Source organism: Pygoscelis adeliae, unplaced genomic scaffold (genome assembly GCF_000699105.1).
Source record: "Pygoscelis adeliae isolate BGI_AS28 unplaced genomic scaffold, ASM69910v1 Scaffold40, whole genome shotgun sequence".
Lineage (NCBI taxonomy): Eukaryota > Metazoa > Chordata > Aves > Sphenisciformes > Spheniscidae > Pygoscelis > Pygoscelis adeliae.
Window position 1 is genome coordinate 844,792 of NW_008823953.1, and position 17,848 is coordinate 862,639.

General features: G+C 36.4%; 1 protein-coding gene across 1 annotated transcript in view; it reads left to right on the plus strand.

The window, feature by feature from the left end:
- The window catches only part of SUGCT (succinyl-CoA:glutarate-CoA transferase), a 326,679-nt gene that overhangs the window by 115,915 nt on the left and 192,916 nt on the right, over nucleotides 1-17,848 (plus strand). The window contains exons 10-11 of the mRNA XM_009321484.1: nucleotides 4,024-4,121; nucleotides 16,277-16,379. Of these exons, the coding sequence (XP_009319759.1) occupies nucleotides 4,024-4,121; nucleotides 16,277-16,379 (201 nt within the window). The remainder of the gene's footprint in view (nucleotides 1-4,023; nucleotides 4,122-16,276; nucleotides 16,380-17,848) is intronic.

A 17,848-nucleotide genomic window follows, 5' to 3' on the forward strand; every position in this document is an offset into this window, starting at 1 on the left:
AATAAAGTGTAGCAACATTCCAAACAAAAGACCCCAGTAACATGTAAGCTGGGACAAGAGAAGTTTTACGTATAGCATTAGGCAGCATTTTTTAAAATGAGAGTTCTACATTTTTCCTGTCATTATGGTTTTTGTCTGGGAACTTGGATACTTAGCCTAAATTAATCATACTCTAAATGAGCTGGCAGCCTCAGGAAATTGAGCATTATTTTCCCCCATTTGTTCATGTCAGACGTTTCACATTTCCATGGATGTTCACAAATAATAACTGGGATATGTAGTAAGAAGATAGTGCAGTTGTGATTCTCTCTTAGTGCAGTTTGGGCTACATATCCCCACCTTGCTATCTGGAGGGATCTGGTTTCATTTGCTTGAATTGGCTCTCTCAATGGGTAGCAAGTTAACTTCTAAGTCTTCTCAGCGGGTTTTCTTTATACAGTTGTCCAACCACAATAGTGTGGTCATTATCTTAACATGAATTAAGACTAATGACTGAATAAGTGTCTACCTGCCACAACTCAGTTTTATCAAAGTCTCATTGTCTCATAAAGGAAATCTTTGCAGAAAGTCCCAGGACATAGCTGTGAATGTCTTCTTGGTGCTTTATCACCTGAAGAATTACGTACCAAATGCTGGTCTTCCTGCCATCCTTGAGTAAGGCAGAGCTGAAGATCTGGCTTGGAAGGTTCTGACACCATGGTGTGAGCTAGAAGGCACTAAAAATTCAGACCATGCATTCACCTCACTTTAGGGTGCAGCTGAGAGACTGTGTGACTTGTTGCTACACGCTCCCTCTGTAATCACTAAGGAGTGAATGGTACCCCAGAAGATGAGGCAACGTTTCTACAGTTTGTGTTACCTCAGAATCTGTAGGACTAAAATTAAGTGAGATGAATATTGGCCCTAGTCTGCATGTTTGATGGTTTTTTGTTTCATCCTTATAAAGGTGTTCTGGTATTCCTAGAATTGAAAGTAGGAGGTACAGAACATGGAAAAATTATGATTGCTCTCATTTCAAAGGGATTAAAAAAACAGAAAAAATAGTTCAAGTTTTGGGTAGCGGTTAGATTTTTGTCATATTTGTTTTTAAATAGAAAGGTCTTCTTACCCTTGTTGAGTTATTGTAGGTATGGATTTGGGTCGTTAAATTGCCCAGAAATGGAGTGATGTGGAAGTCAGTGGAATGCTGTGAAATCCGTTAGAGGTATGCTCTGTGCTAAGTCGAAGGTGATTTGGAACTTAAAACACCATGAAGAGGGAGAGCCAATAAAGGAAGAGGACTTTATTACAGGAAAGCCCGCAACACCCTAGTGAACATTTAGTAAATACAGAGACCACTAATTCAAACATTGGAATTGCTATTAGAGAACCTTTCTGAGATGAGCTGGTGCTAAAAATATAGGCTGTATGGAAGCTGTTGCCCTGAAGACACATACTCCAGAGATGTAACAGCTGGCTCAAGCTGTAAACAACTGCAAACATTCTGCTTCAACCGTATCTTTTCAGGCAAGCAGAAAGAAAAAAACTGGAATAATTCACTGTGTTATTTTCAAAATCAATGACAACTAACTGTAGCTTGTTTGGGGACTTGGATGATTGCAGAAAAACTTGTAACACTGCTGGCTGAAGTGCATTTCATAGTGGTCAAGTGTTACAAAAGCACATCCTGATGTGTGCTGCTTCAGTCTAAATAGGAATACTGAGCAAAAGTCTTCAGAAGACTGAGCTTTTGTGTACAGCAAAGGAGACTACAAACAGGTTTGCTAGCATTGAGGGACAAAATGCAGAGAGCGTAAACTCTGAATGCGCATCTTAGATCTTGAAGGAGGCCTAGAAACGGAGAACAGCAGTTTCATTCCAAGTGGTTACAGTGAAATGAAGAAACTAACATTGGCAGTGTGATGCAGAAAGATGAATGGCACATTAATGAATAACTTCTCAAATGTGCATTTGTTAGTCACAAAAAAATTGAGAAGAACATATATAGACACGCAGCTTTACAACAGATGGACATTAAGTTAAAGCTGGAGTCAGTAACGTTAATTAAAACAGTAGAGTGAGCAACTCCATATGATCAGTTTTCATATAACTCATCAAATGTAACCACAGTTTTCTGACTAATTTCTTGTTTTTTTTAAGCTCTCATAAATAAGTATTCACTATCATTTACTTTGAACAGCCTTGCATGATTTTTTTCTCTAAAGCAATGATTTGTAACTCCAAAATAGCAGTATTAAAAAGACGAGATAATTTTAAAGGGGGTACCAATATTATTGTTAAACTTTCAGATAGGAAAAGAACAACATTTTCCAAAGCTAGATTATGATATGTTATGATTTTCATAAACTAGATTGTATAAACATAGAAGGAAAAGAGAATATGTTGTGAATTAAGTGTTGATGGAAGATCCTAGATTGATGTTGTTACCTTGCAGATAAAAATCTGCAGAAAAGTTATGCAATACAGTCATTGTTCTAACATAACTTACTGATACCTTGGTTTCCATGCTTAGTTTTGTCACTCTAGGTGACAACTATGTCAAAGGTGACTATCTGTTTTGAGTATCTCTAAATACGTGTTGAAAGAATACCTATTTTGCTGATGGTTTTAAGTCATCAACAGCTATTCACTCGGAAGGGAAGCCATATCCTTATTCACTCTAGCAAAGTGAGGAGTCATTAAATGATAGTGGCATTGGTCTGAACCACTCTCAGAGGAATTAGTAGAATTTTAGTTTTGAGGCAAATATCAGATAGATTGACACCAATCTATACATCACTTACATGTGGTAGTAGACAGGTGTATGTCTTCAAGGAGTGACTGAACATGTTAATAAAACAAAAATCCATTGAGGATCGCTAAATACATAGGAAACAGCTCCAACTCAGAAATGCCCTAATCTAAAGATGGCTGGAGTTTGGATGAATATTAAGGTAGTATCATATACTGGCCCTGTTCTTAAGCTCTTCCTACGCATCAGCACTCAGCCACAGGCAGAGATAGGATGATGGGCTATAGGGACTTCAGCTTTGAGCCAGTACTGGTTTTTTCGTAAGCCATCTTGGAAATGGCCCTGTAAAAAAATGTAGCATGTTTAGAATGATTATAAGACTCATCATAAATAAAATTGATCCTGAGTGTGCATTAGTGAGTAAAAATACATGAAGAATATATGACAGTCTCTTTCTTTGTAAGCTTCTGTTCTGCCTTCCTCTGTAGCTGATATTGGGATATTTTTTATTAAATTTGCAAAGCACAACTCATTCTGTTTATTTATGTTCTATATGAATACATTGTGGCATGAACAGATAACTTATATAGTAAGCATTGATTGTCCACACAGCTACTCTGTCTCATAAATGCCTCTACAAAATTCTAAGACTCATTCTCCACATTTAATCCCCTTCATAGTATAATTCACATTGTCTTTGCATGATGGTTAAATTTCTAATGTGCCAGGTGGGAGTTACATATATAGAAGATATATTTCTCCTTTCTTGGAGGTTATACCACCAATATTCTTTATTAATTCTTTTGGAGGAAATCATAAAGAAAAACTATGACATTTCAATAGAAAAAATACCTTTTCATTTTTTTTGTCTTTTTGACAGAAATTACTGAAGTGGAAAGAAATATTCTTAGACATAGCTTTTCTCAGTATAGCATATGAAGTACAGTCATATTTCTTATTCTGTGACATATAACTTAGTGCAGGATAATCCTACAGATCTCTCCAACCTCACGGTAATAACTTAAAAACTTCTACAATAAGAATTTCTCCTAGCTAATGGTGAAAGCTATCAACTAAGATTTGGATCTTCAGTTTAATTACTGTCTTTTTCTGTACTTGTTATGTAACATTAACCAGGAGGCATTATCTTTTCTTAATTTCCTAATCTATATTGAAAGATTAATGAGAAGTAGGGATTTTCGGAAAGCTATCTTAAATCGGTAATGAATTTCCTTAGCTATATAAATATCTCCTGACAAGGACGTTTCTTACTCACCTTTATTTTTACTTAGATCCTGAATCTGCCTGAAGTTAGTAAGGATTCCAGATACAAAACTAACACACTCAGAGTCCAGAACAGAAAAGAACTCATTGACATATTGTCAACCCGGTAAGTTAATTAAAAGGGAAGAAATGACATTTAAACTGTTAATGCAAATAGTCATGAATAAGAAGCTCTCATAATGTGAAAATTTTGCTTTACTCTTTTGAGATACTTTAAAAAAAAAAAAAAGTATGGAGAACACTTACTGATGTTAAATATACTGCCTTTTGCACACAGACTGTGGTGTGGACTAGCAAGAAGCCAGACCACAGATTAAGTTTTCAGAAACCATTTTAACTTATTTTTAACCATTAACTTGAACTTTAGTGAAACAACCAGTGCTTTCTGCTTTCCTGGATGAATGTAACTCCTGGAAATAAAATGCTTGGAGCACTGTTTGCTTTTTCTGTGACTGCGATTTTAAAGTTTTCACTGAGAGTTGCTGTATCCAAGGGTGTTCCACTCGATGCTACTCCCTCACTGCTCGATCTACGTTGTGGTACCCTGTGCCCCAAATTCCCCTTGGGTCAATCCTTTTGAAATCAAAAGGGTATGTGCTTAGTATGCTATGTGGGAATCATCCTATTAAATACTTTAATTAAAAATTATTCAAGAGGAAGCTCAGGAACCCTTTATTTGAGAGATTAAAATAGCTTAGTTATCTTCCTCGTTCTGTTTGAGAAGGCCTTATTTCTGTGGAGTGCTCTTCTGTTTAATGGAGAGGATGATAAATTTATATAACATAAGAAAAAAATTAATCTGTGTAAAGCTACCCAAAGGTGGCTTCAGCAACACTTCATACTTAAGGGGATGAGCAGAAGAGGCAGTATATCTACTGTTGTCAATGATTCAAGAAAAGTCACACTATCGTTTTGACACTTGGCCTGTATGAGTCTTTGTCAACAGAACTGTAACAATTATCATTCAGGCAATTTTTGGGTTTTTTTGGGGGAGCATTAAGTCAGATGCCTCCCCTTTTCATTCCATCTGAGAAAAGAGTTTCAGTAGCACACCCCTCCCTCTCCTCTCAACCTCACACATTTTTTGGATATTGAGAACTAGAATCACCTTACATTAAAGACTGTAGAGAGAGTGATTTTGCCTCTTCCTGTTGCACTTGCACTTTTGTCTCTGTCTTACCTGTCCGTTTTCAGGTGTCCTGCCTCTGAATAAATACTGAAGTACCAGGTGATTTTGCATTTTCAAATAATTATGGTACAACCGTTCCTGATGAACTTCTGGAACTCGTCTTTACTTGCCTTCCTATAACAAATGTGTTGTGATAGCACAGATGAACCCACTCTTCCTATACATTTTAAACCCTTGAAAGGGAATAGTTATCTTTTGACCTACTTTTGAGCTCTTACATTCTTGACACTTAATCTTAGTTTCAAAGTTGATTCATGTCAACTTATTACTTGGAGTTCATTTCATTTAATATGGCATTTATCTGATGTACTCTGGTACCTTATGAGAGTGCTGTTTTGCCATCTGCGGATCAATTACTTAGTAGCTTGTTGCTTGTGTTTAATTTTGAATGCAGGTTTTTTTTTATGGCCAATATCTGAATAAGAAGATAAAGTTCAAGGAAGAGTTGTTCTTTGAATGAATCGCCAGAATTCTAGTTTGTTTTTATATCTGTAGCTATTAGTTCATCAGATTACCTCATTGCTCTTTCAATTGCTGCTTTATGTCTTTTTTGTCAGAGTTTATGTTCTGTTTTATTAGCATCATTTAGGCTGAATTTCTGTGTAATTTATATGCAAGTGTGTGACTGTATACACAGTTTTGGAGTAGATGTTTCCAATAGTATTCTGTTATGTCATATTCTTGTGAATTCATCTGGCATTCAGTTTTAAAACACTGACTGTAACAAACACCTTTGGCATTCTAATGGAGGTCGAATACGTTTCCATACACATTCCATGGTAACTTTGCTTTTATTCACTTATGTACAGTTGTTTGTAAAATTATATGTGGTTCATTTTTGAAGTTACTTAGAGAATTAAATGAATAGTTTCTCAGTGCTGAAAAATGACAACCCTTGAGAAATGAAGGGAAATGACAAAATAGTAATGGCAGAATTTCACTGAAAAATACCTTAATTAAATCACTGATTGCTTGATAGTATTGCAGCTTCCAGCACATGGAAAATATAAACCTAAGGTGCATTAGTTGGAAAGAAACACCTGCAGACCCTCCCATTCACTTGCTATATGTACACTGCTATCCACCTCACAATGAATTTGTGGTGACATGAGCTGGAGCAGCTTAGACAACTTGTGGTTTTCTTGACATGGGTTCTGCTACAGTCACTTGTGTTGAGATGAGCCCCTCCTTTGTGTGGTGGAAGGCAAAAAGGAACATGAAAGCTCTTTAAGGATTTAGTCAGGCCATTCATCCATGTCTCGTTTTGATACTGTGCCAGGCGGGTAGCATATAACTTGAGGCAAAGCAGCTTTTTTCCAGTGATGTTGCAATGGAAAAAGTCAGCAAACTTCTTTGGTGTGCCAGGCTGAGCAGAAAAAAGCAGGTAAAAATTTGCATCTATGTGTAGGAATCTGGTGATCCCTAAATGTTCCTTCTCTTTTGTCATGCTTGGAAACATAAATGGGAATTACGGTCCTGTAGTGGAATCCTTTGAGAGTGTTGCTGCTGATAAGGCCAGTGAAAAGATTCACGGATATGGTCTATGTCTCAGCATCTCAACAGTAATTATGGTGACTAGAAGCACATGAGAGGAAACATACAGTTGTGTTTCCTTCCCTTTCTCCCAGCCTCTTTTGCTGCCATTTTCAGTTTATACATTCTTCCTGTTCCACTAAGTCATTGGTATTTTAAGCACCATTTGTATGGTAGATACTTGGTACTCTGCAGTTGCTTGCATATATCACTGCTGTTGCACGGTACATACATGCATACTTTTTTCTAAGCTGTTGATGCTGTTAGAATCTGATGGAGCTGAGGTCCCACCAGAGCCTAGAGTAGGCTTCCATTGACCTATCTAACCTGTCCCCTTCCTCCTATCTCTATTGTGAACTATCTCCAGAGGTATGACTTACCTTTTCTTTTCCTATTTTTCTTCATTTTCAAAATGGACTAACTGCAATTCGTGTCTAACTTCTGAGTACTTAGTGAGTGTGGGAAGAAGGATTCTTAGCCTCCTCCTCTCAAGGAAAAGGATTTCCCAGGTTTTATTTAGGAATAGAAGGAGTTGTTCAGACCTACTCAAATGGTCAGGAACTTCCTGAAGTCTTGAGCATTTAATTCGCTGCATGTGTGGAGCTGAAATTTTTAAAAACATCTGAACTCTGAATACCAAGGAGACAGTTGATGCCTTTCATTTGCTAAGGTAAATGTTAAGCAATTGAGACTCTGGCCACGGTTTTATTCTAGATGTGTGCACAAAGGAACATTGGTACAATCGGTCAATGTTAAGGAATGCTGTTTTTTTTGAAAAAGGCTGTATCTTGGGAATTCTTGACTCAAATGACCTCTAATTTAGATCAATAATTCTACTCACCACCTGCAGTAACTGTGCTAGATTTCAAGGCAGTTAGATAAGCATGGGGATTATATAGCACTTAGAAGAAATTGACCTTTAAACAGAAAAGTTTTCAGAAAGGTGTGAAATGACCTATTCATCACAGTCGGATGTCCTGAGCTGAGTGAGAATACAAGATGGAGATGAATATGGTTTGAGACATAAATGTAGCTTGAAACAACAGCTCTGAGAGGTGTGAATTGCTCCATTCATTTCAGAAAGAATTTTCTCATCCTCTCTCTTCCCTGACAGAAATGAAGAGTGAAACACATCTGTCCTTAGCTCTTCACCCCAACTTGCTGTCTGCTTACAAAATCTCAACTCCCTCTGTAGAGTACACATGAAAGGGAGCGGGGGAGAGCAGGTAGGGGAGGATAAATTCACATATCCATAGAGATTGTCAGATCTCAATAAAAGGGACAGGAAGGTAGACCACTTTGGAGTGGTATGCTGCTTCCAAGACACCCAGCTCTCACACTGGGGCAAGAGGAGGGAATTACAGAAACCAATCCCAGACATCTTGAGAGGGGGAGTGCTTTTCAGTTCCATCATCTATTGGGAAATGAATACAATGCTGCAAGGACCATTGGGTTATAGGATATTCACAGGGAAGAAGAATATAGCCTATGGGGTATTTTGTACTTGTTTTGCTACTAGTGGTGTTATCCCTTTCCCATCTCTGGTCCTCTTCTTGCTATGCTCTTTTTTTCCTGTCCCCATCATCTTACTCCACTTCCTATGGCTCCCCCAGCTTCTTATTTCCTCTTTCTCCTCCTACTGCTGACATTTGCACATCTACTATGTTTGCTTTACAAAAAAGGAAGTTTTGGTGCCTTCTGTATCTTCCTCTTTATTTAGGTGACATTTTCCCCAATTGACAACAAAGCAGAACTCTGACAAAAGCAAATTGCCTCTGAATGCCTTCCTTTCTTGGGTGTGTGCCAAGAGTCAAATTCAAATTGACCCTACCTGGGTGGAGGTCAGGTTCAACGGCTACCACAGAGACCCCTGAGACTCCCAACTCATGTGAGAACTGACAGACTACAGAGCGCTCTGGTTTTTATGTTTCCACTGGAAACCTCTGGTTTGTGAGTTAGATGTATATCTATCCACGAGAACCAAGTTTTAATTGTTGCTCCGTTCTCCCCCACCTCCCTTCCACTTTTACCTTTGCTTCCTCTGGAACAGAATAGTACCAGGCACAATGTGGATTATTTTGTGTATGTGTGTATATACATACATATGTGTATATGTGCATACATACGTCAAGACATAGATATATAGTGTGCACATGTAATTTGAGATGCATCTGTGCAAAAGCTGGTATAATGCCAGTTTTAAGAGAAGCTGCTTTGGGGAAGGGGGCTTAATCTGTTGACCTCCTTCTTCAAATTACTCCAGAAGTTGAATGTTAATCCTACCCTGCATCTCAGCGATGTAGACACATTTTAACACAGTGCAGCTAAATGTGTAATCCAAGGTACTTCGGGAAAATAACCTGTAAATGGAACAGAGTGTGTGGGGTTGAACGAGTGCAGGAGGAAGGGGAATAGCAGACATGCCATCAGCCTTTAAAGCGAAGTAGCTCACATAATGAAGAACACATAAATTCATCATGATTAGTGCTCCTGCAGCTATAGCTAATTTATTGTAGACTTAAATCAGAAGCGTTAGGGCTGGAAACGATTCAGAGTGGAACTTCTATTCCTAGCACTTGTATTTTAAAGCCCTTATTTTTGACTCTGCACCACAGCTGCATGTGGAGTATATAAGTGTGAGGGGAAAAGGAATGAGCAGGAAGGAAGCACAGAGGAACCTGATCCTCAGTTAATGAGATCTTTGCTAAATTGTTTCCACCTAGTAACAGAAGAGGAGGGCACCTAAAGGGGAAAGTGTATTGTAAAATGTTTAATTTGCTTGATGAGGAGCATTGTTAAATTCACACTTGTTGAGACACACCCAGTCTCTGTAAATCTCCTTCCCCATCCCCACTGTTTCTTTTTGAAAACCAAGAGCCTTGCAGACTGAAGTCACTGTTGATAACATTACAGGAATGAGCATCTGGTTGTTTACTGCTTCAGCAAGACAGGTATCTGAAGTTTGAAAGATAATTGACTTCAGTGTGGCATAGCCGATGAGGTTTGCTTTCCCCAGTCATCTACCTCACCATCAGTGCATAGATGGTTGAGCTGTGTGGGTATCAGTTGCCAAACTGCCAGTTTGCTTTAAAATGCTTTGTTTTAAATCGTTATTAGTTTTATGTTGACTTCTATGTGTGCAACAGAGTGAGATCCAAAATGTCTCAAACATCTGATTTTGGACTGTGTAAGCTAATGTGTGTTTTCTGTGTTCTTTTCTCACCGTTTAATAAGCTTCTAAGCATTTTCATAGGTAAGTGTGAAGTTCAAGATCCTTCCTGAAAAGGAACTTGCTATCTTTTTTCTGATGACATACATTACTACCTACAAGGCTGCTGAAATCAAGGGAGATCTTTTCATTGATTTTTGAATGAGCTTTTTGACCTGACCCTTGTTAGCTCTTTAGTCCCCTTGAGTAGTTAAAAGAACAGCAACAAAATCAATATAGCTTCCCATTATTCTCAATGTGCTTTTACTGATGTGTGTTTACCTAGCTGACTTGCAGTTAATTTGCACTTCCTTTGTCATAGCTATAGAAGTTACAGTCCTTTTGCTTACTTGAGAAAAAGAGAGGAAGGCTTGGGAGAAGGAGTACATTTCTGATGTGCATAGTCTAATATTATCTGAATCCTAAAAGAATTAGTTCTGGAACATGCTGGATTTTACTACTCAGGAGCCATAATAAACATGTTCTACAATATGGACGTGTTTCCTTCTCTCTGGTATGCTCTTCTTTAAAAATCATGTATGGTTTTAAAACAGCATGCAAAACTTCATAAAGGAACATGAATGTCCATTCATCTCTAGCACAAATTCTGCACATAAAGGTGAAGGTTTATTAATGGTTCTATCAAACTGGTAACAATATTTAAAGTATGCAGAAATTTAAAACAAGTTATAGGGTGGATTTGTGGTACCTACAAATATCTGGACTGTACTTTATGTAGCTACCACTTACAATCTGCTATATGTGACATCTTTTAAAGTAGTTGACATATCCATCAGCAAAACATGTCAGTACAATCATGTTGATCCCAGAGATTTTAAGAGTCTGTTGTGGTTTGCTGAGTGATTAATCAGTAGCCAAGAGGATACTAGACACTAACTCAGAGATGCTTACAGACTATTGAGTAAATACTATAGTATACGTTTTGAAAACTCTAATTGTATATTTACTGTACACTAAGGGATAATGATCCATTATTTGAGTTTTCTAAATAAATTTTTTTCCATGACTTCTATTTTGTATAGCGTCTTCCATAGATACTACTGTAAGAAACTGTACAAACTATTTTACTGAGTTAACTACCATTAAAGGGATGATTAGTAGTGAAGAGAGAAAATATTGTAGATATTTGAAAGTAAATAGACTGTCGATAGAACAAACCAGTGCAAAAACCATAATGCAAATTCAGGTTGTGCTAGAAAACACAAGAATGCTATCGTGGACTTTAGCAAGAACAGAGAAGGTTTTTGTGATTGACCGCATGTAAAAAAACTATTACTAATCCTAGATGTTGCTGTTCCATCTGCATTTGGTAGCTGTCCAAATTACTTCTCTAAGTTAATTGCTATAAGCTTCCTATAGAAAAGAGCAGTGTTTTGCTTCAGTAGTTCTTCTAAACTCACTTTGTGTGGAATTGGATGGTTTTATCCATTAGAGAAGCATGGATGCCCTTCCACATAGGATGTAGCAATGATTGCAGGTTTCCTAGGAAACATGGAAAATGGGATATATGCAAAGAATGCACACAAAGTGGATTCATTCATGCTTTACAAGTCTTTATTTCATTGAAAGACAGAATATTTGCTAAAAAAGAAACAGTTTACATTAATAATTAACAGGATGAGAAACTTAGTACATTTTAATAGAACTCAGGTATGTTTCTAACTCATTAAAGCCATTTCATCCAACTTGTGCAAGTCAAGCAGATGCTCTCTTTCTTTTTTGCAATTAATTATCCATTCTCCCTTTTTTAATTAGAATTTGTTAGAAAGCAGAAGGGGATTTAGGTCTTGCTTTTTAAGAAGCAAAACTACACTTGTGGTTTGTGTAAGGAAATAAGGTGTAAGGCCTTTTTATTGGATATTTAATTTTTGGACTTTTGGAGGCTATTTCTTATATTGTGCTGTAATGTTTTTTGCTTAATTTACTGAGTGTATAGTTTAAATTTAGCATTTTTCATTTAATGGTGCCTGCCAGATTTACGAATAGAGGAAAAATATACTTAGTTGGATTTCTTCCCATGAAATAACATTTCAATTAGTTCAGCTCACACTACACTTTCTATTCTTACAATATTTTTAAGCATAAAATATCTTTAATGTTAAATGTTTCAGAATCTGATGCCTCTTTTCAATATTGCAACTTCAGTAGCTTCGTGAGTGCTGTGTAATTCAGTGCAGAGGAGGCTCAGAGTACTGCTTAAAATGCAAATAAGACGTCATGGAGACTACTATCTCTTTTAGTGAAGTAAGCCTTAGTACAGGCTTTGCACTAAAGGTCCTAGCAAAGGGTTTGTTCTCCATTGGGGTACATATCCTTCTTTTTTCAGAGGTGTGTTCAGAAAGCCTGCATTCAAGCTTCATACCACAGACTAGTACAGTAAAAAGTAAATTCTTTTGAACTTCTAAAATACTGGTAATAATTGTAGAAAGCTAAGCTACAGATTTAAAATGATTCTACAAATAAATCATAGATAATTTAAATGGCATTTATGTGATTATACCTATAGCAGATGGAGCATTTTAGAGGGAAAAGGGACTCATCTGGAAATATATGAAGCTGTAGTGTGAATCACATGGTTGAGCTCTCCTGCAGTCACTGAGTATCATTGAGGCCCTGCTGTACAGTCTTGGATGTTTTTTTACTAGCTTAAGTTTGGAAGATGGACCATTGTTTAGCCTTGTATGTGTTTCCATCAATGATTTTATTTATATATGTATATAAAAATTACTTTTTTTCCCCACTGAAAGACAGCAGATGACATTGTAAATGTTTCCATTAAGAAAAGGAAATTATATACTAAATAGGATATTTATAAAAGGCAATATCAAAGCATAGAAAAATGTTTTAAAACAAGTGTTAAGGGGAAAAGGATTGGCCAGGAAAAAAAAATGCTGATGGAGCCTTTCATTTTCAGGAGAGAATTTTAGTCTTTTACTTCTATTGGAAGTTTTTGTTGAAGGTCTTGATATTTTGGAGTGCTGAGCATGATGTCAATTGATACCTAGCAACCTAAACATCAGCCCTTTGCTATAAGGAAAGGTTATGGCATTTATTTCTGTAAGTGCTATTAAAAATTATATTTAGATGGAGGGAATGATACATACAGGTTCACAAAAAAAATATATATATTCAAAGCTTGTGCAGCTGACATCAGAGAGGTAAACTTGGGCATTTTTTATCCACCCCTTATCTTTTATCAAATCTTGAAACAGTATTTCTCCCTTACTGCTGTACAACAGATAATTCAATATCTAAACCACAACTGAATGAACCAAATAGTTGCATGCTGTTGCTCTCAGAATCTGAATAATAGACCTTCATTGGCAGTGGTGATGTTCTGTGTTGTTTTTAAACAGTTTGCTTAACAATATGCTCTCAACAGCCTCTTTTTACCACAAAGAAAGGAAGCTATTCTACATCAGATTTAGGTCAAGAGTTTCAATTTCAAGAGACAATGCTGTCTGTCTCCTTTGACGGTGATAGAATGTGGGATTTTACATCTTTGATTGAGTTTAAAGCATTTAGGAATTCTCTCCAACCACCAATAAATAAATTAATAAGTATGACTAAGACAATTCTTAGGTCCATTCAAAACAAGTATTTTTTAAAGCAGAACATCACTTGTTTTCTACAAAATTGTGGTAATTTTTTTTGTCTGTTACATAGGAAGGAAAAAATCTAAGCAGAAGCTAAAATTTCAGAAATTCATACACCCCATAGAAATTTTGCAAAACATGCACTCACTTCACTGTATATTGAGTCACTCATAATGTTACTGAAGAAGAATGTATGTCTTGAAAATTGTTCAGATTTTCCATGACATCAGGAAGTAGCATGCTGATTATGCAGATGTAGATAATTGACACTCCTGTTGAAAAGACTTCATTTTCAGACTCTCCTTTAAATCCAAAAGTTGTTTGTTTTTTTAAACTCAGGAGAATATTTATAAACTCTGTCTTAAAAGGAAGTACAAGGAACATAACATAGCAGGGCTTATTCATTACTAATAGATCAAGGGAATGATGATATAAATATTAAGAATTACAATAATTTCTTAGTGATGGTTTTCAGCACCAAAGTTATGATGCTGTGTCCAAGAGTCCTCTTGTAGATGTGCTGTCTTTTGTTAGAAATGAGATAGTACTGGAGGTTGAAGTGTCAGAAAAAGTAGTAGCTGAAAAAAGCTTTTAATTTATAAAAAGGGAGTTAGTGGGCCATGAATTATGAAGCATCTCAGGAGGGAAGTGGCTCAGTTGCTAGCACAGAATCAGCACAGTTTTGTATAAATGGCACCAATAACTGATGGGAAACAGTTTTTCGTGTGAATCATATTTACACTGTGCAGTAGTTGGAGCCCCAAACCTTAGTAATAGAAGGCTATGAATAATAAGAATATACGGATTATGAGAATTGTTGCCAAACAGAGACTACTGGAGGGAAATACAAATTATATTTTAGATTAAAATCATGCTTTCCTAATGGCTGCAATCGCTGAGGAAGGACGGTTATCTACCTCTCTATAGTTACCTTTTTCCCCAGTTTCCCGTAATGTATAAACCGTACCTGGTTCCAGGTATGGTCAGCAATAGAGTACTAAATTAGATGGGCCCTAGATGTGTCCAAGAGTGAGTGGCATTATCTTTATGGCTGACTACATCTTTACCATGAAATAACTTTAATATTCAATAAAGTGTATAATTGAACAGTGCAATAATCTTATATGTTTTCTTTAGAAGTGATGCTTCATTTTATAATACATGTTGCACTTTTAAAGCCTTTTATTCTGATTTTTCTGTATTATTGCTCCTTCCATTTCTACTAGTGTTGTTTGTTAACTTCACATGTATTCAGAAAAGAGTAAAGCTTCTATTTCTGAGGAAAAGCAGTGCAAAACTTGTGCATTTTCCTATTTATTTAGAGTGCAAAATACATCGGGATGTATTTCATCAAAGCTTGGGCAAGTCGTTCCTGCACAGGGAGAAACACATTAACTGTGAAGCTTGGTTCCATACCTGTGCCATATACTTACTATAACTGTAACTTGTCACCATCACTAGTTTTTTTTCTTTAGTCTCAAAGTAGCATGAAATACTTTGCAGCCAATCTCTGCATATGTATAAAAAGAAGTTTACAAAGTTTGATTTTGTATTGATTTAGGGGGTTTTGTGCTTTTGGGCTTTGTCTCTGCTAACTTTCTGTCAGAAACCTGGAAGGTTTTTTTTCCATTATAAGATGCTAGGAGTAAAGTTGAGTGTTACTGACATTGTTCTGGATAACACTTAGGAAACTCTGAACTGGTGAGCTACATAATACCAGTAATTGAGTGTCCCTTATCAAGGTTTCTATTAATTTCATTTTCATCAGGTCTTTAAATTACACCTAACTTCTTTTCAGTGTTGTGCGTATCATGAAGTAGATCTTTCCTTTCTAATAAGCTGGTAGACCTCTGTTATTTACCTTCATGAAATTTAAGATACGATCTCCAAATAAGTTCACCTTTGATTCAGAATCCCAGACAGCTGCAGAAAATACCTTCTCTCAGTGACTGGTATTGTTTCAAGAGTGTGTTTTCTTCATGGGTGTAACTCTACCGGGCAGATGAGGAAAGAAAAAGTACCTAGCAAAAGAGGGGAAATAGAGTGGTGCTACCAGTTATGGAATTGACTGCTTAGAAAGAAATAAGCTGAGCTTTTTGTATGTGATAAAAGGACGTGGAGCTCTGTGTTCACCAGCGTAGGCACAGTGTATATATGCTGAACAAAAACATGTTATACATGTACAACAAATAAATATGTAATCAATGTTGTTATCTGACCAAAAAATGTGGCTGTTAATCCTGACATATGTTTTGGATGTAATGCAGGAAAAATGCTGTGGTGCTTTACATCAGCTTTTAGTGAGCAGTGTCGTATGTTAGACTCGTACCCACATTATATCTATCTTTTGTTGTTAAATACGTACATAAAAGAAAACAAATGTGAAGCACATTAGTGTAATTAAGGACTGGAGGAAACCCATTGATCCTTATTTGAAACTGCTGATAAATTTAGCTTTACGTCATTGCTGGATTGCTTCAGATGATCAGGTAGAAATAGAAGTCGGTTCAGCTATGTTCTTTCCCCTACATCTTTGGGTTTTGCATTTCTGAAGAACATGTGTAGTACATTTTTGTTACGTTATTTACTGCCTGGGAAGAAATCAGTGGGGAAGAGTATGGAAGCAGTGAGAGAGGGAGGAGACATGCTATAGATTTTTCGCAATCTGAAAGCACAGAGTTGAAACCACATGCATGCTTCTTATTTGCTCTTAGGTTTTCAGAAAAAGCAACGATCGAATGGTTGCAGCTCTTTGAAGGTAGTGGGGTTCCATATGGCCCAATCAACAATATGCAGCAAGTATTCTCGGATCCTCAGGTTTGTTCTCACTAAGTCTTTTCTATACATTATTACATGTGTTTTACAAACGCTGAGTAATGACCACTTTTCCTGCCACTCAGACCTGATTTCAGCTTCTTTAAAATGGGATTTGAGAGTTATATGGTGGATTGAGTTATATGGTGGATTGAGTTTAAGCTAATAATATGGCATAATAAGAAATAAATACAGATCCTTAAATGAATTATATGCTTGGGAACACAGATTTTGCCATAATGCATTAAACCATAGGTACTCCATGTCTTGTATGGAGTCTGTCTTTCAAAAATGGCTGGGAAAATAGGGGAAGAAACTGTAATATATTATGTAATTGCATTTTGTCAGATAAATATGCAGAAAAGTACCTTTCTTGCTGTCCAGAAGCAACCGATTTTCTGTATGGAGTATGGATAACCAGAATCTATACTGTTTGAAAAAAATGGGCAACTTTTTGACTGGAAACAGAAAAATGAAGCAGAAAAGTCATATGCAGAAAGGTTTTAACCTTTTCTTGGCCTGGTGGCTTCCCTGGCTGAGAACACTTCAGCTTTTTATTTATTCATTTATTTATTTTAAATTTTAAGTCTTTCACTGAATTGCATCTATACTTAATTATAAACAATTTTTTTACTTTTGAGTATCTCTAGAGTTATACTATCTGCATATTCCCTGATCCCTCCCCTTCTCATCCTCTGGCTTATGATGGGTTAAAGGGCCCAACACAAACTGAGCGATACTGTCTTGAATAGTGTAACAGAATATTTTACGGCTATTCTATTGTGTGATGAATCTCCTTTAAACTAATTTCTAATAATGAGAGTAACCAGAAAAATGATTGACCGTTGGAGGAAAAAAAAAAGCATCCAATTTTGTGTGTGTCCATGCCTACTGTCAAAAAGTGTTTGTCAGGACTGTGAATACAATTGTAGTCTTTGGGAAAGAAGAACAGGCAAAACAATCTCTATCATAGGGGAATATGTTTATAATAAATATGGTTTTTAGAAATATGTTTATTATATTTTAGAGGTATAAGACAATATTTATTAGGCTACTGCAAGGAAAGAAGTTTTTTTTTCTTAAATAAATATGCTCTTTCTCCCTAAAATGATGTAGTACCATGCTGTAAAGTATGCGTGGGCCAAATTTTTCACTTCATAACTTTCACAGGGATTAAGGTTGGGCTTTGAAGAACATACAGCAAGAGTCTTTATTTTACTCAGAACGTGGTTGACTTGGCTGTACTTGGGGCAACATTGGAAAAATATTCTTTGCTTCTTTTTGATGCTGTGAATTTTAAGAAGTCAGCTCCACTCTGAAAGAGGTGGCTTTTTAAAACATAGTATGTCATGGGATGGCCATTACCTCCCAAATTGAAGAGAGGTTAGCTTGGTTACCTTGCTTTTGTTAGAATTCACCTAAATATTACTTATATAAATAAAAATAAAATTATATTATAATTAATTATATAT